The sequence below is a fragment of the Cydia fagiglandana genome, chromosome 26, assembly GCF_963556715.1.
Source record: "Cydia fagiglandana chromosome 26, ilCydFagi1.1, whole genome shotgun sequence".
In the NCBI taxonomy this organism is placed as follows: domain Eukaryota; kingdom Metazoa; phylum Arthropoda; class Insecta; order Lepidoptera; family Tortricidae; genus Cydia; species Cydia fagiglandana.
This window is the reverse complement of record NC_085957.1, coordinates 9,050,716-9,078,036: the sequence shown is the minus strand read 5'-3', so window position 1 is coordinate 9,078,036 and position 27,321 is coordinate 9,050,716. Positions and strand designations below refer to the sequence as shown.

At 39.5% G+C, this 27,321-nt stretch overlaps 1 protein-coding gene across 1 annotated transcript; it reads right to left on the bottom strand.

The window, feature by feature from the left end:
- Positions 1 to 16: 16 nt before the first annotated feature.
- On the bottom strand, positions 17 to 27,321 carry LOC134677644 (zinc finger protein 91-like). Its single transcript, XM_063536103.1, has 12 exons — positions 27,057 to 27,321; positions 25,852 to 25,968; positions 24,547 to 25,261; positions 24,082 to 24,413; positions 23,641 to 23,726; positions 21,382 to 21,507; positions 19,672 to 19,779; positions 17,976 to 18,078; positions 1,708 to 1,817; positions 863 to 974; positions 443 to 694; positions 17 to 274 (listed from the first exon to the last, which is right to left on the bottom strand). The coding sequence occupies exons 1-12, from the start codon at positions 27,177 to 27,179 to the stop codon at positions 17 to 19; spliced, it is 2,442 nt and encodes an 813-aa protein (XP_063392173.1). The 5' UTR covers positions 27,180 to 27,321.

The following is a 27,321-nucleotide window of genomic DNA, read 5'->3' as shown; positions in this document are numbered from 1 at the left end:
AATATAAATCTACAAACTATACCGTGTGGCACACTGTGCACTCGTATCTCCGCTCGTCGCTGTGCGCGCTCTCCGTGTGCCGGCGCAGCATAGTGCCCGTCAGGAACACTCTGCTGCACTCTGTGTAGTTGTGCCTGCACAATATAAATCTACAAACTATACCGTGTGGCACACTGTGCACTCGTATCTCCGCTCGTCGCTGTGCGCGCTCTCCGTGTGCCGGCGCAGCATAGTGCCCGTCGGGAACACTCTGTTGCACTCTGTGCAGTTGTGCCTGCACAATATAAATCTACAAACTATACCGTGTGGCACACTGTGCACTCGTATCTCCACTCGTCGCTGTGCGCGCTCTCCGTGTGCCGGCGCAGCATAGTGCCCGTCGGGAACACTCTGCTGCACTCTGTGCAGTTGTGCCTGCACAATATAAATCTACAAACTATACCGTGTGGCACACTGTGCACTCGTATCTCCGCTCGTCGCTGTGCGCGCTCTCCGTGTGCCGGCGCAGCATAGTGCCCGTCGGGAACACTCTGCTGCACTCTGTGTAGTTGTGCCTGCACAATATAAATCTACAAACTATACCGTGTGGCACACTGTGCACTCGTATCTCCGCTCGTCGCTGTGCGCGCTCTCCGTGTGCCGGCGCAGCATAGTGCCCGTCGGGAACACTCTGCTGCACTCTGTGCAGTTGTGCCTGCACATTATAAATCTACAAACTATACCGTGTGGCACACTGTGCACTCGTATCTCCGCTCGTCGCTGTGCGCGCTCTCCGTGTGCCGGCGCAGCATAGTGCCCGTCGGGAACACTCTGCTGCACTCTGTGCAGTTGTGCCTGCACAATATAAATCTACAAACTATACCGTGTGGCACACTGTGCACTCGTATCTCCGCTCGTCGCTGTGCGCGCTCTCCGTGTGCCGGCGCAGCATAGTGCCCGTCGGGAACACTCTGCTGCACTCTGTGCAGTTGTGCCTGCACAATACAAAGTGCCGTTAAGGATGGTATTCCATCTATCAAATATTTTGGTCCAATGTGTATTTAGGTCACACAGTTTGCTTAATGAGAGCGTGAGACGCGATACACATTGGACAAAGAAATTGGACAAGTGGTGCGCCACCCTTTGATAGTGGACGACCGCTTTCCCACACAAACAAAAAACCCATTTAGATGTGAATTCTGATTAGTTATTATAAAAAATAGAGCGAAAAACATTTCATAAAATTTTTTAACAAAGCACGCGGCAGGCGCGCGTCTGTCCGTCTGTATGTTCGCAATAAACTCAAAAACTACTGTACGGATTTTCATGCGGTTTCTACCTAGAGTCGGGCCAAAAAAAGTCTACAGCCGATTTGATAGCCCACGCAGTGCAAGTGTCATTTATACGTCATAATTTCATAGAAGTTTGACGTTTAAAATAACACTTTCACTGTGATTCTGGAGGAGGAGGTGTATATTTTGTTAAGGTTCCGGGGCGGGTCGCTAGTATTGTATAAACCTTACGACAGACGTGGCTCACTCCGCGATTTCGTCGCTTTGCAACAGGTAGCTACAAGTACATCCGTTCCACACCAATTTTGGTGGCTAGCCATAAGCCGCGCGTGGTGCTGTCGCCACCTAGCGGCCATATCTGTCCTGATCGTAACAGACGCGTTTTATTAGAGAGTGAGTTTTCTGTACCTAGTAGTATTATTTATTATGTGCTTACGTGAGCATCTCGCTAGAGACGTGTTGTCCGGAGTACTTCATGTGGCTGTTGTAAGAGTACGCGTTCTTGAACTGCTTGTTACACTGCGCGCAATACATCACTGCGTCCTTCTGTAATAATAATAGTATATTACACACCTAGGACACACACACTATAGTTCGTTTTTTTAGCATTAGAAAGAACTTGCAAGAAGGTAAGCGATCTTGCCATGTCTTTTCATTGAAAAAACGCTTTTTAAAAATCAGTAACGATTACTTATAAAAGCAGAAGAATATAAATGATCGTATTAGATTCATGATTGTTACATATTTGCCGTAACTTCTTTTTAAAATCTGTTTTTCAATTAAAAGACACATCAAGATTGTTCACCTTATTTCTAAGGCTAAAAAAAAGAACTATAGGGCTAGCATACGATATAACTTTTTCACCACACCAGCTAGTAAAGGCTCTATTGATTGCTCTAAAATTGATGAGAAATTTGCATATTATCAAAGAGAACAGATAGTATAGAGGGGTCCTGTCATAGTAAATTTTGTAGCTACTGTAAATTTACTGCCATCTATCGACACACGACTAAAACTCAAAATAAACACGTATAAAATTATCAAAATAGTGTATATAAATGGATAAATGTTTTATTATTTTTATATCATTTTGACCCATGTTCATTCACTGATATCTATGAGTTAAAATTGTTAAATATGAAACTGTGTCGTCACGCCATCTAGCCGAGCATAGGCCAAAGGGGTGTGCGCCATCTATCCGAGAATTACTTTTTCTTGATTTCCGAGGCACGTTTTTTTCTTAGACCAAGGACGATAAAGGAATGGACCCGCATTTTTCATACTACGCATCGTACCCCGTTAGTTAGTATCACTCTACGTCGCTAGATGTCGCTGAGAGTGTCATTTCATTCAAAAGTCGTAATTTTACAACTTCTACGTTCGCGCAAGCGTGAAGTAACAACCATCGAGCGTTCAGCTACATTCTAAGTCATACAATAAAAAGTCAATAGATGGCGTTTGGTGCGATGTTTCATTGCTACGTTCCATTTCATCTGACTTCGCTATTTTTTTCAAACTGTTTTATTTGTACTTACATTTTCTTTGGTACTTACATAATTATTAGTATTATTACTAACAAATGAAAATATATTTAAAAGTTTGTTTACCTTGTTATTAAGAAATTATCTTCAAAACAGTTTTAGTTTCAAAAGTTTGGTTAAAAGGATATTTTTAAATGATTCTGCGCAAGTTGAAATGAAAATGTAAACAAGGCTGGCCGCAGACGTTCGGTTTTCTGATTAGGGCTATAACCGCGAAAATCTAAGTTTGAAAATTGCGGGGATCTTTCTCTTTTACTCAAATGAAGGCGTAACTAGAGTGACAAAGAAAGGTGTCAGCAATTTGCGAACTTTAATTTTCGCGGTTATAGCCCTGATTAGTAATTCCGTAGGCATAGCATACACATTCGATTATTTGCGTTTGGATTTTATCCTTTAGCGCAGGGCTCTCCAAACCCCGGCCCGCGATGCGTTCCAATCCGGGCGCCGACGGTGGCCCGCGCGAAAGTTTCTGAGGCGCAATATGGCCCTCTCAGGCCATAGTTTGGAGACCCCTGCTTTAGCGCAAACATATGGAATTTTCATTCGGTTTCCGTACGGAATGACTGGTGCAAGCGATACAGCACTAATAGGCATGTGCAATTGTGCATAGCGACGTCCCGTTCACACTTGTCATTCCGTACGGAAACCGAATAAAAAATTCCGTCCATGTGCGGCGAGTCAAGCAAAATATAAGTACGTAGGCGTAGGCACGGTAGGCACTGCATTCGGGATGACGTCATTCGGTTTTTTCCGTTCTAATCACCCGAACGCGCGGCTGCGCTTTGGAACGAACATCAGGTATTTTTTGGTCGAACATTTTGTATGAAAAAAGTGCATTTAGGTTTTATTCCTGATCAGGAAACTGAATGTCTGTGGCCAGCCTAACCTAGCCACACACGCACGGAATTTAAATAACACGTGCAAGCGAGACAGCGCTATGCATTCATTAAGCGACGTCCTGTCCCACAAGGGGGGCGATTTTTGAATTTCGATCGCTCGATTTCGTCACTCGAAAATCGGTGGAAAACGCCGAAACGCTAATATTCGAAGATATTAATTGGGAACCGAGTGGTATTGACCACTCGTTTTTTTTTTTAATTGTATTAATAGAATTTAAATGCCTAGTAGTGGAGATTTTATTGAACGAAATACACGAAATCGAGCGGTCGAAATTCAAAAATCGGCCCCCTGTCATTCCGTACCATAGAAGGTAGCATCCTATAGAAGTGGTATACACATGCCTCCGTGAGGGACGAATCATACGCAATGCGACACTGATTGGTCGAATTTATTTGTAGCCCACCATAATCCGTACTAAATTTTTGGTGGGGAACAAAAACTATGTGAGACTGTGACAAGGACAAACAATAATAGCGCTTTCGCTGCTACTCCTACTGAAAGATACATAAGACTATCTCGTTCTCTCAGTTATCCCAACCACTCATGCCCAATCCAGTTTAATACTAGATTCATGTTCCGTACGGAAACCGAATGAAAATTTCGAACGTCTGTGGCCAGCCAAAAGAGAACCAATGATGCCATTTTAGGGGATTTTACTCAAAATTCAGGGTAAAAAAGAACTCGATGTAGATTTTTGTTTCGTTGATTCGTGGTTCGTTTAATTAATCGTACTTAAGATATTCCCCCATATCAAACTCTCTGATCCATTTAAATTAAATTGCCTTAAAACTAGTCAAGGTGTTTCGAAAAATACTGAGTAAACTGATATGTAGACTTTTTTTAGTATTCTGTAACTAAAGCAGGAATACAGGGACATTGTGCAAACGTTTATTTTAAACCATAATTGATATTTGGGTTTTAGTTCTCAATAACACTACAAATCTAGGATAAAATTTTACAAAGGCTAGGGAAAAGTGAAAAATGTACCTGGCAACACTGCTTTGCTTTTAAATCACAAACGATTGTTTTGTGCTCGCGGTTTACGGTTTGCTTACGATTTCTACGATTACATGTTATATTTGACCCTCGCGACCCATCCGGATTTTGTTTACGCTTAAACTCTACGACCCAGGCTTGATTTCGGACTTGAAGATGTCTTATACGAAGTGTGTATATCACGAATGTAAGAACACAAGTGAATCCATTTCGATGTTCCGTTTTCCTGTAAACGATCGGGAACGTTTAGAACGTTGGATACGCAATTCAGGTATGTTTCATTTATGTTATTAGGTTAACCTATTTGTGCACTATTTTCCCTATTGTTGGTTGGAGGATTCGCCACCTACATTTTAGCCTACACCCTACACCTAGGTCCTGTTAAGATTGTTAGGAGATCGATTTTCATGTATGTACATAATATAATACCTCACACAAGAAACAATTACAAATATTAGGTACTTTAGAAGTGAGTCTAGTGTATGTATGTACATTACATAGGTGCCTACTGTTTTTTTTACGAAGTAGATTGCGCACAAGGTAGGTTAGGTTCAATCGCCAGACGACGCGACGGCCGCACATAACGTAAATACATAGTACCAAGGACGGTATATAAACGACGATCATATAATTATATCGTCCTTGATAATATGCTAACTTCTACACCGGAAAAAAAGTACAAGAAAAAAATAAAATCTGGCCCATTCTTTAATCAACTATCTTTTTATCTATTATATAGCTATGTTTTCATTATTTCAGAAGCAAAGAAATCATGTTACTTATTTGCCAAGTTACACTTAACCAGTGGTTCATTGTAACATTATTTGTAACTAGTTTTTGGCCGCGACTTTGTCTGCGTTGATTTAATTTGATGTACATTTATATTATCCTTGGTTTTAAGTTTATTAAATACATATGTATGTTAGGCTGTAAGGTATTTGTAATATGGGCCTTGTTGCCTGATTTAAATTTCTAAATAAATAATTATTTTATATTTGTAGGAAATCTTTTGCTGGATTCCTTTACTAACGAAGAACTGAGACGCCGATACATATGTGCAGCACACTTCCTGCCATCAGATATCAGTAAAGGACCAGTAAAAAGCAGATTGATTGGACCTGCTGTACCACTCCATTTTCAATGTGCTGACATTGGTGAAGGATCTGTTCAGAAAGAAAGCAGTGATGCAGACAAGGAAATTGGTGAGATATTGTTGTTATCACATATATTTGGGAAGGGAATATTTATCACAAGTCTTTATTTACTTTCACTCATTCTGGTTCTGTCTGAAATTCTGGTGGGTTTGAAATTTACACAAACAGAACTACATAATAATAATATACATAATAGTTTACAAAACAAACAAAACTACATATCCATACCAAATTTCAAGTTGATGCTGTTTAAACCGCTAGTCCTCAAAATGATTTAATTTATGCCGAGATGTTGTTGACGACCGATGTGGCCTAGTGTCCCGGGTTCAAATCTTAGTATGAGTATTTATTTGTGTTATAAGCACAGTTCCCGAACCATGGGTGTTTTCTATGTATCTCAATATTTATAAATATTATATATATCGTTGTCTAAGTACCCACAACACAAGCCTTATTTATTACTGTGGGGCTTAGTCAGTTTGTGTGATAATGTCCTATATATAGTATTTATTTATTTATTTTAAGCCTTGATTTTATTTTGAGGTTTTTAGGGTTCCATACCCAAAGGGTTAAATATCCTACTCTACCCTACCCTACCCTACCCTTTTACTAAGACTCCATTGTCCGTCTGTCCGTCTGTCAACAGGCTGTATCTCATGAACCGTGATAGCTAGGCAGTTGAAATTTTCACAGATGATGCATTTCTGTTGCCACTATAACAACAAATACTAAAAAAGTACGGAACCCGCGGTGGGCGAGTCCGACTCCCACTTGTCCGGTCTTTTTATGTTTGTTAGGTACTCCATAAGTCCATATCTCCGTCTTTACTGGACCGATTATGAAAATTCTTTTTTGATTGTATGTATATGCATACAGATTGGTACCGTTTTTGTCAAAACCCAGTTCTGATGACGGGATCCGTGAGGAATCGAGGGAACTCCTCAAATCTTAAAGGCATACATATAGTGATTTCTGTGTTTTTATTTACAAATCAAGCATATACATTCGAAAGATATTTGATGAAGTGGAACTGCTGATGATGAATAAGAACGGAACTCTTTAACGACGCATAGTTCACGTTTGGCGATTTGTCCTCTTCGTTATGTTTGTTAAGCAAGTAAAGTTTTTAAGCCACATTTTTGTAAAGCTCGAGTTCTGATGATGGGATCCATGAGGAATCAAGAGAACTCCTCAAATCTTAAAGGCATGCGTATAGAGATTTTTGTATTTACATCAGAAAATCAAGCATTTTCATTCAAAACTGTTGCATTTGATGAAGTAGAACTGCTGATGATGATCAGAACAGAACTCTTCAACGACGCATAGTTCATGGTTGGCGATTTGTCCTCGTCGTTATCGATTTTGAAAATTCTTTTTTTGATTGAATGTATGTGCATACAGATTGGTCCCGTTTTTGTCAAACCCCAGTTCTGATGATGGGATCCACGAGGAATCGAGGGAACTCCTCAAATCTTAAAGGCATGCATATAGAGATTTTTGTATTTTCATCAGAAAATCAAGCATTTTCATTAAAAACTGTCCCATTAGATGAAGTGGAACTGCTGATGATGATCAGAACAGAACTCTTCAACGACGCATAGTACACGTTTGGCGATTTCGACTTGGACTGGGACGGGCTGTGACCCGGACCCGGACCCAGACTTGGACCTAGACTCAAACCCGGAGTCTGACCTGGACCTGGATCCGGGCTCTTATCTGAACCCGGACCTGGACCTGGACCTGGTTCTGGACCCGGACCCGGACCTTGACCCGGTTCGGATGAGAAGCCGGTTTTTTTCTATTAAAGATTATATTATATAAAATTAAAAATAATCCAAAAAAATACATTTCACCACACCAACCCGAAGCAAATATTAAATGTAAAATATCAAACAAAATCAAATCCAAATAAATGTTATTAAATATTTATCATCCAAAATCATCATTTAAAAGTCAATTCTACCAGCAAACATAAGAATACAACTCAAAATTTCCATTTGATTACTTTGCCTCACATGTGAATAAAATGCAACATTCTTATCAGTTTTTGAAATGCAAAGTAAGCCTTTCCGAGCTGGTGTGGTGAAATAGTTATTTGTTTTACAAGGGGGCAAAGTTGTTGTTTAACCGCTTGTGCTAATATTGATACCCGAGCCAGCGAAAGATTCCAAAATTGAACCACGAGCGTAGCGAGTCGTTCGAAAAATGGAATCTTGAGCGTTGCGAGGGTTTCAAAGCACGAGGGTTAAACAAAATTTGCCCCCGAGTGTAACACAAAATTTTTCACTACACCAACCCGAAGCAAATATTAAATGTAAAATATGAAACAAAATCAAATCAAATCAAATCCAAATGAATGTTTTTAGGGTTCCGTACCCAAAGGGTAAAACGGGACCCTATTACTAAGACTTCGCTGTCCGTCCGTCCGTCCGTCCGTCCGTCCGTCTGTCCGTCTGTCACCAGGCTGTATCTCACGAACCGTGATAGCTAGACAGTTGAAATTTTCACAGATGATGTATTTCTGTTGCCGCTATAACAACAAATACTAAAAACAGAATAAAATAAAGATTTAAATGGGGCTCCCATACAACAAACGTGATATTTGACCAAAGTTAAGCAACGTCGGGAGGGGTCAGTACTTGGATGGGTGACCGTTTTCTTTTTGCTTTTTTTTTTTCATTATGGTACGGAACCCTTCGTGCGCGAGTCCGACTCGCACTTGCCCGGTTTTATTAAATATTTATCATCCAAAATCATCATTTAAAAGTCTATTCTACCAGCAAACATAAGAAAACCACTCAAAATTTGCATTTGATTACTTTGCCTCACATGTGAATAAAATGCAACTTTGCTATCAGTGTTTGAAGTGCAAAGTAAGCCTTTCCGAGCTGGTGTGGTGAAAAATACAATTTAATATTTCACAAAATAGGTCAGGCAACTAATGCTCAAAAAAGTTGTAAAGGGATGCTATTAGGAACACAATTTTTGACTCCGAACTTTGTTTGGACTAGTTAGGAGGTGATGCATTTATTTCATTACTTTTTAGGGCTCCGTACCTAAAAAGGAAAAAATTGAACACTCGTGTGTCAATAGGATCACTCGTGTGTCTGTCTGTCTGTCTGCCCGTCTGTCTCAGGCTATTTTCTCCGAAACTACAGGACCAATTAAGGTGAAATTTGGTACACGTAACTTTGTGACCCAAAGCCGGATATGTAACGTAAACAAATGAATTTTAAACATAAGGGCCACTTTCGGGGAGTAAATGAGAAAATTAAAAAATAAGTTTTTCATACTATATCTTGTCATATATCAAATGAAAGAGCTCATTGTGAGAATCTCAAATATATATAATTTGTAATTTTAAGATAAATAGTTTAGAAGTAATTTAAGAAAATATGAAAAAAAAAAATACAATTCCCCCACTTTATCTCCGAAACTAATGGGTCTAAAATTTTGGTAAAAATACACAAAATAGGTCTTTACCTATAGATGACAGTAAATCCTATTAGAAATGTGCAGTCAAGCGTGAGTCGGATGTAATTACTTTGTTTTTGATCCGACCCCTACGGGTTTTTAACCGACTTCAAAATCTCAAAAGGAGGAGGTTATCAATTCAAGATATCAAGAAAAAGGTGACGAAGTGAATTACTATATACTGTACCAGCCAATAAAGGGTATAGCAGGATAGCCTTTGAAAAATTGCCCCCTACGTTTTTGGGTCTAAACTATAATCAAACGATGCCTTTTGAAGAGGTAATACCCTGCACAAAGTTTCATCCCTCTGTTACCCCCTGGGGGTGAAAAACACTCGATTAACCCCAAAACTGTTTTATTTATTTTTTCCTAAACTATGAAAGTGACGAATTTCAAATTTTGTACAAATATTAATGAGACTAAAAGCTATATATTAAAAAAATATGACTCTCCTAACCATTTAAATACTTGTAAAAAAAAAATTTTATCACCCTGTATAACAAGTTCGACTCTTCGTACACACACCATTTTTTTTTCAAATATGAACCAATTTATATTCTACATCATAAAAAATGTTCATTGACCTAGCCCAGAAGGAACATTGCGAAATTAATATGAATTGGCTCTTTGGTGCCTACTATTCATTTAACTCTCCTACTAAGAGCCTAATACATGTATAATATGTACAGGGCGTCCCACGGCTATGCCACATGGAGGGAAAGTACCCTGAATATTGTAGATGGAACATTTTACTGAAAGAAGATATTATTTTAATTTAAAAAAACAATTTAAACTGTATTCATAGATTTTTAATAATTATATGGTTGAACCGGGAATCCAACCTGCTACACGAGAAAAAAAATATACCCTGTAGCTTTATCATACCGATCGAAAGGCTTCATCATAAGGATTATTTTTTGCTATATAACATAGTATCAGAAATAAAAACCGGGCAAGTGCGAGTCGGACTCGCGCACGAAGGGTTCCGTACCATAATGCAAAAAAAAACAAAAAATAAAGCAAAAAATACGGTCACCCATCCAAGTACTGACCACTCCCGACGACGGGACCCTATTACTAAGACTTCGCTGTCCGTCCGTCCGTCCGTCCGTCCGTCTGTGTCACCAAAAACAAAAAAAAGCAAAAAAAAAACGGTTACCCATCCAAGTACTGACCACTCCCGACGTTGCTTAACTTTGGTCAAAAATCACGTTTGTTGTATGGGAGCCCCATTTTAATCTTTATTTTATTCTGTTTTTAGTATTTGTTGTTATAGCGGCAACAGAAATACATCATCTGTGAAAATTTCAACTGTCTAGCTATCACGGTTCGTGAGATACAGCCTGGTGGCAGACGGACGGACGGACGGACGGACAGCGAAGTCTTAGTAATAGGGTCCCGTTGTCGGGAGTGGTCAGTACAATGACTACCCCCACCAACTTCGCGCTAGTCATCTCATATAAGTGGGTCAAATACAAAACTTTGTTGTGTTCGCGTCTTTCCTGTAGACTTTAGGGTAGGCAGTTTGTGAAAATCTGGGATGAAAATCTGGGAAATATGTAATCAAATACCACTTAAAAATATGCCTAATTTTATGTAGATCATGAGAAAAATAAACAATAAGACAAATTACCAAACTACTATTTTTTTTTTTCAGATGTGCCGCCATCGCCAGATGTTTTGAAAGTTAAAACTCCCTCAAAATTTTATAGAAAACGCTCACGAACGTCATCAGCAGAGAGACAGATATCAAAATCTTCATCTCCGCTTTCATTGATGGGTGAACTGCCTATGGTAACACCCACCCGACGATTGTCAAGAAAATGTCTATACGAAGGACCTAAGAAGAGAATGTCCAGAAAATGTCTGTTCCAAGAAAATGACGCTGATACTCCGAAGACGAAACGGTTAAAACGAGAAGCTTCTAGCTTGTTAAGAAAAAATAAAGCACAGAGAGCTCAAGTGTTCCGACTTAGAGCAAAATCCAAATTAGAAAATAAAATCGACATCCGTGATTTTCCTAGTGCCGCATCCAAAACACTGGCTCTCATGCAACTCAGAAAAGAAAACGACAAAAAAAAATGGACAAAAGAAGAAAGGGATTTTTGTCTTTCCCTATATTATAAATCACCTTCTACATACTACTTTATGCGTCGACAAGGAATTGTGCTCGCAGCTCCATCCACGATAAGATCATGGTTGGCAAAAACTGAGTGCTCTCCCGGTTTAACAAACGATACATTCAAAAAAATTGAAAAGCGTTTCGAAAATGCTAACATCAAGGAAAAGTCTTGTGTGATTTGCTTCGACGAAATGTCAATTATGTCGAACTTGGAATATTCCAAAAAATATGACATTATTGAAGGGTTTGAAGATTTAGGGGGAAACCGGCGGACTAATAAACCCGCTAAATCAACTCTAGTATTTATAATAAGAGGATTATTTGACAAATGGCAATTGCCAATCACTTATTTTTTATCAAGTACTAATGTAAGTGCTGAGGCATTAAAAGTATTAATAAAATCATGTGTAAGTAAACTATTCGATCATGGACTGTTGCCTAAAGCAATTACTTGTGATCAAGCTACAACAAACCAAAAAGTATTTAAATTATTAGGGGTCACCAGCACAAGCCCATTTTTTTTCGTTAATGGTAGAAAATTTTTTGCCATATTTGACGTGCCTCATATCTTAAAAAACATAAGAAATAATTTTTTAAATCACGATTTTATATGTGATGAGCTGGGAGAAATGAGTTTTCAAGACGTAATAAAAACATATGATTTAGATAAAAAATCTATTAAAAGTAGAACTTTAACAAAATTGACAGATCGTCACTTAAACCCGAACTCTTTCGAAAAAATGAAAGTGAGTCTCGCATCGCAAATATTCAGCCTTTCAGTCGCCGCTGCTATAAAAACGGCTAAAAGTACTAATGAATTAACAAGTCAAACTGCAGAGGCTACAGCCAATTTCATTGAAATTGTAAATAATATGTTCGATGCGTTAAATAGCGGAAATCGATTCAATAAAAATGTATACCGGCATGCATTGTCCAAGGAATCAAATTTTGCAAGACAAGCAATAGAAGATGGCAAAAGATTGTTCAAAAATCTGCAAAAGATAGTGTATAAAAAATACAAAAGCGGACAAATAAAAAAAGTTTTCACACGGCCGCCATGCTTTGATGGGGTTGTTCAGTCGTGTGAGGCTGTATTGCAGTTGTTTGTCGAAGAAACATCGGAACCAGAAATAAAATTTTTAATGACCAAAAAATTAAATCAGGATGTAGTAGAGAACTTTTTTGCAAGAATAAGACAAAAAGGTGGATCAAACAGAAATCCAACAGCAAAATTGCTGCGAACAATATTTCGCAGCAATCTAATTAATTCTTTAATTAAATTACCTCAGACAACAAACTGCGAAGAAGATTATAAAGACGAATATATTGATCTCACCGCTGAACTACCTTCGACATCAGGGCATGGGGTGAAGGAGCAAGCGAGTGTGAATTATACAGATGTAGAACAGACTACATGTGAACGCAGAAGCATTGCTGCGTTCACATGTAGTAAAAAAACTAAAAACAGTAACGTCACTGAATCATTGAAAAAAAACTCTTTAGAGGAATGTTCGCTTGCGTATTTTGCGGGTTATCTTGCCAAATCTTGTCTCGAAAAATTTGATTGTACAACGTGCAAAGAAAATTTAATTAAAGAATTTGATCTCCATGACGAGAAACAACTTCTTATTCTTAATAAATCTTACAATAAGAAGTGTATAAAACTAAAATCACCAAGTGATAATTTGCTGCAATTGATTGATGTGGCCATAGATTGTTTTAATTTACATTTTTATGACATGATTCATTGTACTGGCATTAAAAAACAATTATTTAAATGTATTGTTGATTATTTGAGATGCGAAGCTCAACAGTTGTTAAAAATAAGTTGCGAAAATCATTTATTTTATATCATTGACAAAATGATCTTGGTAAAAATACACTTTTATTGTAAAAACCACAAAAATAAATCGAATGTAGGGGCTAAAATGCACCCGAAATTGAAAATATTAAAAAATAAATAATTTTTTTTATCATTGCCTTTCATTATGACCCATTATCCCATTAAGGATCGAGCTTAACTTCTGGATCTAGTCTTAATCTCAATCCACTTGCGATTTAGAGATAAGAATAACATTTCTCTTTTTTGTCTGTCTTTGTCTCTGTCTTTTCATATACCTAGGTATGTTTTCACCACATCAGCTGGGCTCTCTTGATTGTTCCAAAAATAATAAGTTGCGTTTTACCAACATGTGAGGCAAATTTTGAGTTGTTTCTTTATTATAATTAGCCGGTAGAATTTAGGTACTTTTAAATGATGATTTTTAATGATACATATTTAATAACATTAATTCTGAATCGTTTTTGATTTGATTTTGTTTGATATTTTACAGTTAGCATTTTCCTTGTGTTGGTGTGGTGAAAATTTGTTTCACTCGGAGGCAAATTTTGATTAACCCTAGTGCCTTGAAACCCTCGCAACGCTCAAGATTCAATTTTTCATAACACTCGCTACGCTCGTGGTTCAATTTTGGAGTCTTTCGCTTGCTCGGTTATCAATATTAGGTACGAGTGATTGATGACCCCTATCTCACCTAATGGCGGTGGCGTGGCGCAAAGTTTTATATCGCGCGCCCTTCGTCGCGTCGCCTAGTAATCGACAGTGGGAACACACTTCAACATTTGTGCCCATTTTCTTTGTTGTATTTTATTCATATACTGTAATATTTCACTTAAGTCAGAAGAAAATAAATGGTAAAAATGATAATTTGTCATTACCATGTATTAACGTCATACTAAGCCCACAAAATGTCATCACCATGACACTTTAAAATTACGAGGTCCAATCTTCCCAGATAAGTTTCACAGAAATCCCAAAACGTTTTTCAACATCCTTGCATCCTAAACATTTGATTCTGGAAGGTTAACTGGAGGAGATACCTCTTAGGGATAAGTTCGCCTTTATACTATATTTATGTTCCATCAGATGTACCTGTAATTCCTCTCTTCCGTACAATAAAGTGTTACTTACTTACAAATACCTAAAATAAAGATTTTTTTATTCTTTACCGTGGACTTGCCAATTTACACAAAATCAAATAATTATAAATCTACTTAATAATGGATAATGGTTATTTTATTTGCACCTCCATAAAAGAAATTTGTCAGAACGCAAGCTCTATTACAGTGAAACCTGGTCCCTTGAGATTTCAATTTTCCAGATTTCACTGTATCTATAAATTCCCGTGGATGAAATTTACACAAAATGAGTAGGTCATTGACGAATATCTCAGGACTGGCCTTTCGGGCAATTTGAATGGGGCATGGATGGGGCCAGTACAAAGGCCAGTACAGCGCAGCGGTGTGACACCGCTACAACGCGATTGCATGGTCGATAAGTTCGCAACACGCGCGCGATTGGTCGCAACTAGTTGCCTTAGACTGCACGATTGGCTTGAATTCGTGAGTGACACCGCTGAACTAGTACCATTTTTACTATTTTAGTGCCCGTACGGCCCGTCCTGAGATATACGTCAATGGAGTAGGTATAACGTCGGCAGCCACTTTATTTTTACAGGGAACCAAAAAATTTGATCAAATACATGGACGAGGTTTGTTATGGTCTGGAACCTTACCTATGTAAAAAATAAACAACATTATTCTTGAAACCTCGAGTTTTATCCAGTCACAATTTACATTGTATATGAATATATAATATATAATTAGTTAATAACACAGAGTAATAAAGTTCCCATTATTTAGAGATGAAACTTATGTATTGTGTCTATTCTTCTTGAGTTTGAAGTACTTCAAAAAGCTAATTAGGTAAGTAACCCATAACCCCAACCTTATTTCTCGTCGAAACATGCACGGATTATAATATTTGCTCCTGCGTAGCCAACGTGCCAATCGCTAACGCTCCATAGCGATCGAAACGCAACTGTCACTGTCGCACTAATATGGAAGCATTATGGAAGAGTGATAGAGAGACACGTTACAAAGCTTTTCGTTGTCGAAGCGATAGCGATTGTCACCTTGGCTAGGCCGGCTTGTAGGTTTACGTACTGTATTGTATACCTACCGACCGACGTAAACAGTTTTTTAGAACTAAAGGACTCTAATGACTCCTCTACACGATGGGCCAACGCCAACGAGGGACGCAGCCTTGCGGTAGAATGAGATAGCAATGCAATATCACTTGCTCCCTCTAACGCATAAATGCGTCCCTTGGATTCGCCGGCGTTGGCCATCGTGTAGAGGAGCCATAAGCTAAGACGCGGGTGGATGAACGGACGTGCGAAACTATTTTAAGGGTTTCTAGAGCCCGCTCCAGACTATGCGCGTGAATCGCGGGCGAAGCCGCGAACGCGAGTGTGGAGTCGATTTCGCTGTCTGCGAACATCGACGCCACACTTGCGTTCGCGGCTTCGCGCCGCGATTCGCGCACGAGTGTGGAGGGGGCTTAGTACGTACGGGTTAGTAGGAGGGTCTACGGAACCCTAAAAAACAATTGAATCTGATTCATACTTGCGGCAGCGGGAAACGAGAGGATAAGTAAGTATAGGTATACTAAATGAACATTATTCAGTGTTTGTTTTCTATCGTTCGTTTTTTGAATCCTAGGTAAATACTTATGTCTATTATTGCAATATCCAAGACTTTCATTTACATATTAAGCCCCCTCTAGACTATGCGCGTGAATCGCGGGCGAAGCCGCGAACGCGAGTGTGGAGTCGATTTCGCTGTCTGCGAAAATCGACGCCACACTCGCGTTCGCGGTTTCGCGTCGCGATTCGCGCACCAGTGTGGAGGAGGCTTTACATTATACATACATATATTTTGCCAAAAACGAATAATCCTACTACAAAACTTATCTAATAGAACCTCGGAGTAATTAACAACGGAGACGCCATGTCTAAAATTTTCGGTACAAAATAGTCTGCCGTTTTTTGCGGGGGAGGGGCACATCAAATGTATAGGTACGTCATGTCAGATAAACGTCAGTCCATACATATGGTTGACCATTGGCCGCCTATTTTCGACAGAGGGGAATGCCTGTTAATGGCGGCTCCATTGTTAATTACTCCGAGAATAGAACCAAGGCTATAACCGTGAAAATCGAAGTTCGCAAATTGCGGACATTTTTCTCTGTCACTCTAATTACGCCTTCGTTGGAGTAAAAGAGAAAGATCCCCGCAATTTGCGAAAAACGGTTTTCGCGGTAGCCCCTCAAATTACGTTACTGTTTTGTTCGTGGAAAATATCGGTCGTGTCAATATATAGGTATCAAGTATAGGTACATATACTTGCCTATATACCACCTATACACGTAATTTTATCCACGTTTCATCAGTTCACCAACGCCATCTAGTTATTTTGTGTAACAAAAAGTGGCGTACGCGCGAGCAACCTCCAGCAATCAATGGTTCCAGAGGTAGGGCCATCTATTGAATTCGAGTATTACTACGTTATTGACGACCAAAAAATATAATCTTTAAAAATTGTGTATTGAACTGATATTATGGTCTTAAAATGAAGCAGTATGACGTTTGTTCTTAAATAAATAAAAAACCACGTAAAAATATAGGTGTAAATAACATTTTTGCCACTTCCAGGCTACGAAGCAGCGCCATCTAGTTTTTATACCGAAATTTGACCTTTTTCGGAGTTACATTTTGTTGTGTGAGATTGTCAGTCCATCCCTTTTATCGTCCTTGCTTAGACTTTATTCATCTTATACGAAGTTACATAATGATGTCTTTCATATTATTCACATGTGGGGCAAAGTAATCTGATGCAATTTATGTGTTGTTTCCTTATGTTGGCTGGTAGAATTGACTTTTAAATGATGAGATTGAATGAGAAATGTTTAATAACGTTCATTAAGATTTGATTTTGTATGATGTTATACAGTTACACATTTCCTTGCATTGGTGTGGTGAAAATTTTTGTGTTTCACTTAGTGGCAAAATTTGTTTATCACTCGTGCTTTAGAACCCTCGCAACGCTCAAGATTCCACTCGCTACGCTAGTGGTTCAGTTATAGAATCTTTCGCTTGCTCGGGTGTCAATATTAGCACGAGCGGTTAAAACAACAACTTTGCCCCCGAGTGAAACAAATAATTATTGTATCAGTAGCCAATGGGGTATTTAGCAGATGGCGCCAGCATAGCTTGCCCTGTCAATTCCTAGAAATCCTAGAATTGTGTCTAATTTGTTTTTTAATGGAATTTTACGCCCCGGATGCCAGCCGTTTAAGCCAAATCTCAAAGAAAAAAGGGGCAAGCTATGATGGCGCCATCTATTTAATTAATTTAATTATCATTTATTTAAGGACCAACTGAGATCATTTTTGTTAGTAGGTACTTATGACTATGACTTATAAAATATTGTTAGTATTATGATCAATATTCAATACAATGTCATAGATAAATAAATTAATAGAATTTAAAAAGAAATGAAATTAAATCAAAATAAAATATAATAATAACGACTTGATTAAATGAATCTATGAAAACCTTTGACAGTTCCCAACCCCATTGAAGTTGTGTGCAGGCAGACAGACAAACATACTTACACCAGTATGGACTCGAGCGACGTGCGTAGTCAGGATGGCCTTATGCTTGAAACTCTTGTCACACTCTGAGCACTTGAATAGCCGTTCCATATCCTTATGTGTACTGCGGACGAAAAATATTGGATATACAAGGTGTCCAGAAAGGGTATCGGGTATTTGTTTTAGCGCCATATTCGAAACGGGGCCACGAAAGGGAGCGGGGAGGGGTTCGTGGCGTGCGCCATTTAGTGGAGTTTTAGCCACGATGGAACATTACTCGGGGACGCATCGCGCATTTTGCGTACGAGCGTATTATCGTAACGGTGATTCAATAGTGACTGCTCAACGTCTGTATCGTGCGGAATATCATACACGCCACGCGCCAAGTGACGATAGCATTAGGAAATGGATCAGGATGTTCGAGAATACAGGTGCGACGATTAAAATTCAAAACTGTATTCTCGAACATCCTGATCCATTTCCTAATGCTATCGTCACTTGGCGCGTGGCGTGTATGATAGTCTGCACGATACAGACGTTGAGCAGTCACTATTGAATCACCGTTACGATAATACGCTCGTACGCTAAATGCGCGATGCGTCCCCGACTACTGTTCCATCGTGGCTAAAACTCCACTAAATGGCGCACGCCACGAACCCCTCCCCGCTCCCTTTCGTGGCCCCGTTTCAAATATGGCGCTAAAACAAATACCCGATACCCTTTCTGGACACCTTGTATAATAAATAATAATAAATAAATATTATAGGACATTCTTACACAGATTGACTAAGTCCCACAGTAAGCTCAAGAAGGCTTGTGTTGTGGGTACTCAGACAACGATATATATAATATATAAATATGTACTTAAATACATAGAAAACAACCATGACTCAGGAACAAATACTATATGTGTCATCACACAAATAAATGCCCTTACTGGGATTCGAACCCAGGACCATCGGCTTCACAGGCAGGGTCACTACCCACTAGGCCAGATTGGTCGTCAATATATCCTCCTATAGTTCGTTATTTAGGGTTCCGTACCCAAAGGGTAAAACGGGACCCTATTACTAAGACTTCGCTGTCCGTCCGTTCGTCCGTCCGTTTGTCATCAGGCTGTATCTCACGAACCGTGATAGCTAGACAGTTGACAGTTTTCACAGATGATGTATTTCTGTTGCCGCTATAACAACAAATACTAAAAACAGGATAAAAATAAAGATTTAAGTGGGGCTCCCATATAACAAACGTGATTTTTGACCGAAGTTAAGCAACGTCGGGCGGGGTCAGTACTTGGATGGGTGACCGTATTTTTTTTTGCCTTTTTAGGGTTCCGTACCCAAAGGGTAAAACGGGACCCTATTACTAGGACTCCGCTGTCCGTCCGTCCGTCTGTCCGTCCGTCCGTCTGTCCGTCCGTCCGTCCGTCTGTCACCAGGCTGTATCTCACGAACCGTGATAGCTAGACAGTTGAAATTTTCACAGATGATGTATTTCTGTTGCTGGTATAACAACAAATACTAAAAACAGAATAAAATAAAGATTCAAGTGGGGCTCTCATACAACAAACGTGATTTTTGACCGAAGTTAAGCAACGTCGGGTGGGGTCAGTACTTGGATGGGTGACCGTATTTTTTTTGCCTTTTTTTGTCATTATGGTATTTTATCAGGTGTGTCTCATGCAGCCGGCCACCGGACTATCAGAGCGGGTACTCACAGCAAGTGGTACTTCATGCGGTTCATGTGGTCGAAGATCTTCTTGCCACACTGGGGGCACTCCTCGCACCCGTGCCCGCGGATGTGATTCAAGTATTTTCTGTAGCGACTGCAAATAACGAAACAGTTATTAATTGTACAAATAATAAACTAAAATAGATGTCATATCGTCGGGTGACAAGCAAAAGTCACTAACATCATTGAAATGTATTGGACAATAAACCGTGTTACAAGTAGGGAATGCAATCTCGCACCAAGATTGCCGATTCGAGATCTCGCACGAAAAATCTGAATCGAGATAGGGTGTTACGAGATCTCGACCGTCACACTTTCGAGATCGAGATTAATCTCGACGAGATCGAGATTTGACAAAGTAATTAAAAATGTGTTATTTTGAGCAAAACTCTCTAAGAATCCCTTATAAGTATACTACTTATTTAGAGTACGTCATGTTTTATTTTGAAGATCAACAAATGTAACATTTAATAAAAAAACAACTTTTATAAAAAAAAAAACAAGTAATAGGTAGCTCTTATTTGCATGTAATTATGAAAAAGTGGTATTAATTAGTTTTAACTTTACAAAATTGTAAGCAAAGGTAGTAACATGCTCTGTCGATATTTTTGTCAAGCACTCGGCAACTTACAAAAAAATGTAGGGTAAGCGAGCAAAAATCATAAATAATTGTGACTGGGTACGTTAAGTTCGTCCGATTTTTGCGCACAGCGTGCGCCACAGTGCTATTATCGTCAGTTAAAGCCGGCCGCATACAATAGCACTGCTTGAACAACATGAACCTAAGGTCAAAAAGATTACTCAAAACATAGTAATTCACACGTGTCAAACTTTCAATCTCGTTCGAGATTTCGAAAACATTAATCAAGATCTCGACCGAGATTGATAAAATCGAGATTTCCTGTCGGCGAGATTGAATCTCGAAAATTCGTGCGAGATCTCGCGAGATCTTGAAATTGCGAGATCGAGATTGCATTCCCTAGTTACAAGTGTTAATAAAGTGCATTGTTACTTTAATTTTTTGATAGTACTTAGTGAGTTTTGCTTGTCACCCGACAATATATGTATAATATTAAATGTGACGTCCCACGTCCCACGGTCCCATGTGTACGTCCCACGGGTAAAGGTAGCTTATGGCGGTTGGCGCTTACGCTATGATTAACGCCGCTCCAATATTATTGCGGCGCTAAGCGACGTAAGCGCCAGCCGCCATAAGGTAGCTTTTGCAGTGGAACGTCACAAATAGACGGCTAATCCGCTTGACGTGCTCGTAACCAAAATACTGCTTATTTCCGTAGTGGACATTTAGCGTCAAATAGAAGATTTACCAGTACCGCTACTTGACACTAGATGTCACGAGTGTAGCGACCAATCAAATGTGTATTTCGCAACAATTTTCAAAAAAATAACCGGAACTCTATTTTTAACTCCTTCCGCTAGCGGTACTGATAAATACGCTACTTGGCGTTAGATTAGCGACATCTATAATATTAATTACCCGACAACGGCTACGCAAAAGGAGGGTTATGATTTTGACCGGTATGTATGTGGGTATGTATGTTCAATTGTTCCTTAATAACTTCTAAAGTACTTATTATAATTTGACAAACGGTGTGTCATTCGAATCGTCTTAATTTGTAGTATCGATTGCAGACGTATCTGCCTGAAGAAAAATAAATTAAAAATTTGTACATACGTGAACTCCCGAGAACAGATGTCGCAGTTCCAGAGAGTAACAGGGACTGAATGCTCGGTCTCGCAGTGCCGTCGCATGGAGTTGGGAGTGTCCCACGCGTGGGCACATCGCGTACACTTCAGCAGTCTGCAGGGCACAAACAGTTGAGGGGAATAATTAAACACTACATGCAGTACTTATCGCAAAATGGGTTGCGAATAGAGAATGGAATCTCGAATATCTCGATGTCGCAATTTCGAGATCTCGCACGAATTTTCGAGATTCAATCGTTGTCGGTCAGGATCTCGATTAATATTATATTATTATACTTAAAACATTTTTAATTATGTATTTTCTTGGTCAAACCTTGATCTCGTCGAGATTTAATCCCGATCTCGAAAGTCTGACGGCAGGGATCTCGAAACACCCAATCTCGATTCGGATTTTTCGTGCGAGATTGCAGTCTCTAGTTGCGAATTAATGAATGAGAGGATATGATTTAGGCGCACGATATTTAAGCTAAATAAGTAGCTACAATAGTTATTTGTAAGGGGGCAAAGTTATTGTTTAACCGCTCGTGCTAATATTGATACCAGAGCAAACGAAAGATTCCAAAGTCGACCTATTAATTTAAATTAATGCCTTAGTTCGTGAGTTCTTCATTAGCTATTCAAAAAATAAATTCTGAGCGTTACGGGGATATTAAACATTTATTTTACATTTATTTTTATATTAAACATTTTCTAGAATTATATTTATTTAAATAAATAAATAAATATAAGGCGACATCTTACACAGATCTATAAGCAAGCATGTACTACTAGTTAAGTTAAGTAGTAGCATGGTACAGGAAAACGACGCAGAAGGTAACAGTGATGAAGCTTGGCAGCCTTCAAAAAACTGCCTGTGTCATCGTCACTGGGGCCATGTCATCCTCCCCGACGGCAGCCCTAGAAGCCATACTAAATCTACCGCCCCTCCACTTGCATCTAGAATTGGAGGCGAGATCTAGTACGCTTATAATAGCGGGCGCGAGGAGAGGTAACTGGTTATCGTAAACTCTGAGACTGTTTAAGGAATCAGTGTACGATATTCCTGTTCTTGGGATGCCATCCGACACTATGTCACCCAAATTTTGTCCACTCAAACTTTACTCAGTGGAAATCCCCAAACGGGAGGACTGGTCAAACAGTCAAATCAAGTGGAAAAAAGGAAGCCTGAGGTGGTGACACTGATGGCTCCAAATCCGGATCTGAAGTGGGCTGCGGAGTATACGGTGAAGCGCCTAGGAAAAGCATCAGCTTAAACCTAGGACGTTTTTGCTCTATATTCCAGGCAGAGGTATACGCCATTCTGGAATGTGCGTCAATCAATCTGCAAAGCAATTACGGCAACCATACTATCTATATCCATTCGGATAGCCAGGCGGCACTCTTAGCCCCAACCTCCGATGTCACCACATCGAGGCTGGTTGAGAACTGCAGGCAACTATTGAACAACCTTGGAGCCAGGAACAAGGTTGTTCTACGTTGGGTCCCGGGGCATGCGGGTATCGTCGGAAACGAGAAGGCCGACGAACTCGCGCGAGCAGGGGCTAACGGGAAGAACTACAGTCCTGAGCCCTTTTGTGGTATCCCCAAAAGCCTAACGCGGCTCACCCTAAAGACCTACTGTCACTACAAAACCATTCAACTCTGGAGAGAAACAACAGGTTTGAACCATTCCAAAGCGCTTATCAAGGCCTTCAGCAAAAAGGCGTCCTCGAACGCCTTAGCGCTGTCTAGGAACCAACTGCGCAACTTGGTAAGGGTGCTTACCGGGCTTTGCGGCCTAAATAAGCACATGCACACTATGGGGAAACGTGACATAGGGCGGTGCAGACTCTGCATGGAGGCAGAGGAGACGCCCTTGCACATCCTCACAGAGTGCCCTTGCCTAATGCGTACTCGTGACCTAATCTTGGGCGGACACATATTACGCCCGGAGGAGGTAAAGTCTCTCGAGACCAAAACGATCCTGCAGCTATTTGAAGTTGCAGGGTTGGATCGAGAGTTGTAGTAGGTGGCGATCACAAAAGATCAGGAATGGTCGCAGTGATTTGGAGGCAGGCTTTGGAGCCTTATATAGCCCCTAATAAAGAAGAAGAAGAAGAAGCATGTACTATGTGTGCAAGGCGACGATATACATACTTATATAGATAAATACATACTTATATTTTCTTCGTGAGCAGCTCAGCTCACCTTCATTTTGTCATAAAATAAATTGGTAGGAAGATCTTACCTATAATGCCTGTCCTTGTGCGTCGCCAGGGCTTGCTCGGTGTGGAACCTCAGCTCGCAAACGTCACAGGATAGCTTGCCATACGTCTGTACACATATTTACTTAATTATTAACCAACTTCATAATTTCGTAGGAGGTTATCTATTTGTCAGGATTTCTCGAAGAAGGCTGGGCGGATTTGGTTCAATTATTTATTTGTTTAAAAAAGTATGTTGTTGTCATCATCAATTACAATGAGATAAATTTAAAGAAAGACTAATCGCCCTAATCTACACAAAATCTGATTTTTTAGATTTTTGACAAAGTTGCGTTCGGCGCTCGAGGTCTCAAACTTGGATTATTCATTAGCCCAACATCATGAACAAATCTGCAAAAAATCAGAACTACCGGATTTGACGCAAACGCCAAATGTATAAAATTACTGTATTAATAAAAACATACCTCAGTATGCATCTTCTCATGCCCCAAAAACGTCCTCCGTGTAAAAAACGGCTCCACACATTTCGCACATTTAAACACTTCTATACTCTTTGCATAAAACTCGTTCTCTTTCTTACTCTCCCACCATCTCTGTCTCTCCTCTTCTGTCAATCTCTCTTCTGTAAAACTAGGGCCTGATGGATCGAATACTGGCTGTTCTGGCTCTTCAAGCGAGTGTTTTTCAACATCTTTCTCAGGCGTAGGGTTTTTTGGTAGGATTCTCAGCGTAGGAACTTCCATCATTGGTAGTTTTCGTTGGGGCACTACGCTTATTGGTGGTGGGTATGAAACGTCTGAAAAAAAAAAACAATTTGGATCATTTTAAACATGTACAATAGCAATGAAAATAAATACGAGTTGTTGAAGAGTTCCCTTCTGAGTCATGGTGAAATACGTGTGATTATATGTACGAGTATATACACTTACGTTTTCTATTTAAAAGTGACATAAGCGTTGCATCCGCAAACCCGACACCACTCCAAACTCCACCACTTTCATTCCTCACAGGTACAGTTTCACGATTTAACATAGTTTCCCAAAAACCAACTTTTTTATGTTGAGGTACAGGATCCTTTTGTGACACAGTAGCGTCACAAACTACAGCCATTTCGTGTCTATGAGGTACAGATTCCTTTTGTGATACGCTAGCATCACAGACTCCAGCCCTATCGTGTCTATGAGGTACAGATTCCTTTTGTAACACACTAGCGTCACAAACTCCAGTCCTTTCGTGTCCACAAGGTACAGGATCCTTTTGTGACACACTAGCGTCACAAACTCCAGTCCTTTCGTGTCCACAAGGTACAGATTCCTTTTGTGACACACAAGCGTCAGAAACTTCAGTATTTTCCTGTCTTCCAGGTAGAGGCTCAAGTTTGATCAAAAGCCTTTCAGTCGGTTTATTAACTTCATGTTGAACCACTTCAAACGTAACATTTCCATCAGTGTTGCCAGATATAGGATCAACTTCCATGCTCCATTCACTTGGTGCACCATAATCTGAGTCGGGCTCGGATTTTATTCTCTCTAAAAGAAGGGGATCTAAGTTTTCTGTGGGCTCTGTTTTTTGTGGTGGGCTTTTTATTTCCAAGTTGAAGCGATTGGATATTGTTAGTTTGGATAGACTTTGTAGTGTGGTTGGCTGAAAGGATAAAACATAGTTTATAATGTGATGTCAGTTTGTGAACTAATTATGACTCCGTAAATTCAATACTTACGAACAATATGGTTCTGTCAAGAATCCATGGGTAGAGTAGAAGCATTTATTCAGCAAGAAAGTATGTCTAAGAATATCAGGTAGAGGGTTTAATTTATTTGAGATTACCTTTGCTTTTGATTGTTTGAACAAAATCAATATTTAATATTATATTAAGCCTTTTTATTCTGAAGTTTTCTGTTTTGTATGAGTATTAGACATGATCTTGTTTGTTATAATATGTCTCTCGAAGCTCAGTTTGCCTCTTGGCACAGGCCTCCTCTAGCATTAAAATTATTTTATTTTACAAGACACACCAACAGTACATAAACAAAGTAAGTAAAGTTACATAAGTACAGTAGACACATATAATATTTATGCACCAATAACAGGTGTGCAACAACATTCAAACAGTTCGAGGCTTTTACACTACTTTACAAACTATAACTATACATTAATAGGTTAAGTAATTAAGACATGCATGAAAGAACCATTATTCCTCCTCTAATATTAGAGGGAAATAAATATTTACTTACTTGTTTATTTAACATCGCAGCAAGAGTCCTTTGTGCTTTTAGGGCTCTGTCCTTAAAGTTGACCATTTTTATAACAAAACGTTTGCACTCCCAGCATATCTCGTCCTCTTCTGTCAGCTGAAATATTAAATGAGTACGCGTGCCAGTCAGTTGAATGTTTAAATTGTTTTAAAATAATAAACGAGTACGATTATGACCATGAGTCTTCCTTAAATCCAAATTGTTTACTCCGAAATCAAGCTGTTACTATCCGGCCAGAAATAATGGCCGCGGCAGGCCAGATACCGGATAATAACCGAATATCCGGTGCATCTCTAATATTTACATTGCTATGCTGTTTCACCGATGATGCCCGCGACACAAAAGAGATAGGTACAGAAATCAACCTACATACAAAGCGCGCTCGAGCAACGCACACATAGACACTGCTCACGGACACGATATCTCGGACCAGTTGGGACCAGTGCGAGCGCGAGTGCCATCCGCTTGAGACACGCGTCTGTGAACTTTTTTGTGCAATAATGGAGAAACAAAACAAAAAGTTATTATAACTGTACAGTGGACGGTTGTTTAAATTCAACATTAACAGGTGAATTGTCGTTTTTTAAGCTACCAGTGGTTTCAGAGAGAATGCGTATGCGAATTTATTACATTGTACATGAGAATGCGAATTAATTACACTTTCAAATATAATAATCGTGCATTTCGCCAATCTCGAAATCATCGCAAGATATTTTCTGTGGCAAATTTGTAATATAACAATGACATTAAAATGAAAATACCTATTTGAGTTATTAATGTTATTATTAATTTATATTTCCATTCTTCCCGTTTCATCCTCAACAATAAATCTAACAACTAGATACGAGATACGATACGATGGATACGAGTGCCACTACGACAATAGTTTTTTGTGCATAAGTCATAGTTCGCAACAATCGCAACCCTAGAGCGACCGCCGAGCGTAGGTATGAAAAGTAAAGTACATACATGTGATTGACTTCTGTACTTATCTGTTTTGTGCCCGCGATCAATGCGATTGTGCGAACGAAACAGCAATATAATTATGCATATTGCAAATGGCGGATCAGTGTACGAAATTCTTCATGCTTAGCGTCCTTACTTTACTACGCCAAAATCCCTTAAAAGTTCAATAAGAAACAAAGGTACGAACGTGGTACAAACTATAACAGTATGATACTTACCGTCAAGTCTTTGTAAAACATAGAAACGGGCTTAATGTGTTGCAACGGCAGTGTAAACATTTGCCTATCCTGGCTTAGACATGTCGCACAAAAGGCGTTTGGAGCTCTACTGTGAGCACTCATTTTTTAATGATCTAAGCAGAACTTTTGTTTCACACAATATAGAACCACCGGGGCATGGACGAAGTCTTCAGGACTTTAGGTGGTCCTGGGTCCAAGCTTGCTGGAAAGGGACTCGAGGGACTCTCAGATGACTCTCAGGGAG